We start from the raw sequence: 1547 nt of genomic DNA, 5'->3' as shown, positions 1-1547 counted from the left end.
GTCTCATCAAAAAGACGGGGATGCTCAAGAAGGAAAAAAAGAAAGAACGACAGACAGACAGACAGACAGACAGACAAAGAAAAAAACACTTTTAAATAATTCAGTAATTTATACGTTTTTGTTAATGGAGAAAACCTTTTCGCCACTCAACCTGAGTGAAAGGATCCAAAACTTCGACTTGAAACATAAGACTACAGCACCACCAAAAAGTACGATTTAAAAAAAGCGAAACAAACAACAAAACTATAGTACAAGTACAACAACAACCACTACAACATCTTCAACTATAACAACAAAAACAACTACAATTACAACAATAACTACAACAACAACAACAACAACAACAACAACAACAACAACAACAACAACAAAAAGCATTAACTACAACTGCAACGGCAACAACAACTACAACTATAACAACAAATAAAAGCAACAAATTTTAATACAACAACAAAAATAACTCTACTACACTAACGATGGCATGCTGCATGGCAATAGTATAGACAAGGAAAATGATAGGGACAACACTTTTATTAAAAATGTTCAATAATAGACTCAACATTAAAAGTTCTGTACCTACCTCAATATCCATAAAACCCATGATTGGTCCAAGTCGGTGTAGCTTTGAAAAGGTTCTGTCCTGTATGTCTTTGATGAGGTACAATATCCTTGAGCAGCTAGTTCTGAGGTGTCCTGTCCTCCAAAAGATTACCGAATACGAGACGCACACTCTCCGGAAAAAGTTGTTTCTCTCTCTTTTCAGTGAAATATCCCTTGCACGTTACGAAAAGAATGGGTATAGAATTCAATCAAACCAAATTTGAGCTCAACTTCCTTTTTTATTACTGATTATGATCATAATTAGCAATACATCTGAAGATTGATACTTCTCAATTTTAGTTATTTAAATGACCTCTTTACCCTGTTCTACGTAATTAAGTACAATATCCACTGAGAGAGGAGAGAGAGAGGAGAGGGAGCTTCTTTGAAGTATCTCCAGAGACAAGATCCTATTGCGCCTCGCGAAACAAAACGAAAGTTCTTATCGAGACAGGACTAGCCGGATCTGGAGATGGTTCTCCCGACGGACGTCGCTGCAAAATGGCGTGTACCTGGACTATTGTGAAGAGGAGAAGGGGAGGGGAGATATTATGAATGATATCTATCTACGCCAACCAAAGAAATCTGGGGATATGAAATGAAGCATTTCAGTCTTTTTCGAGGGCATGAATGCGCTGCTTAATATAGACTTATATGTTCTGTTAGTCACTATCCAACCATAGCTACATGAAAACCCACTTGCCTCGGCTAAAACTCCCAACCTTGACTTTGCTGAATATTTATTAGTAAAGGTTGTTGCCATGAAAACCCGTTTTCATTTGTTAGAGAATATTTCTGCACTGCACGCTTTAATAAAGAGAACCTATTTTTCATGAGGAAAACCCGCGAAATGTGCATACAACGCCTCCCAATCTGGACGTCCGAGCAGTGTCACAGGTAAATGGTGAGGGGTCGGGGAAGGGGGGAGTCGGGGAGTGTGTCGGAGG

At 38.7% G+C, this 1547-nt stretch overlaps 1 protein-coding gene across 1 annotated transcript in view; it reads right to left on the bottom strand.

The window, feature by feature from the left end:
• The window catches only part of LOC118478709 (golgin subfamily A member 6-like protein 2), a 39924-nt gene extending 39323 nt beyond the window's left edge, over positions 1-601 (bottom strand). Inside the window, exon 1 of the mRNA XM_035972819.1 lies at positions 581-601. Within this exon, the coding sequence (XP_035828712.1) occupies positions 581-601 (21 nt within the window). The remainder of the gene's footprint in view (positions 1-580) is intronic.
• Between the last annotated feature and the right edge of the window lie 946 nt (positions 602-1547).

The sequence above is a fragment of the Aplysia californica genome, unplaced genomic scaffold, assembly GCF_000002075.1.
Source record: "Aplysia californica isolate F4 #8 unplaced genomic scaffold, AplCal3.0 scaffold00865, whole genome shotgun sequence".
Lineage (NCBI taxonomy): Eukaryota > Metazoa > Mollusca > Gastropoda > Aplysiida > Aplysiidae > Aplysia > Aplysia californica.
The sequence above is the reverse complement of the archived record's forward strand: the minus strand, read 5'-3'. Positions and strand labels throughout refer to the sequence as shown.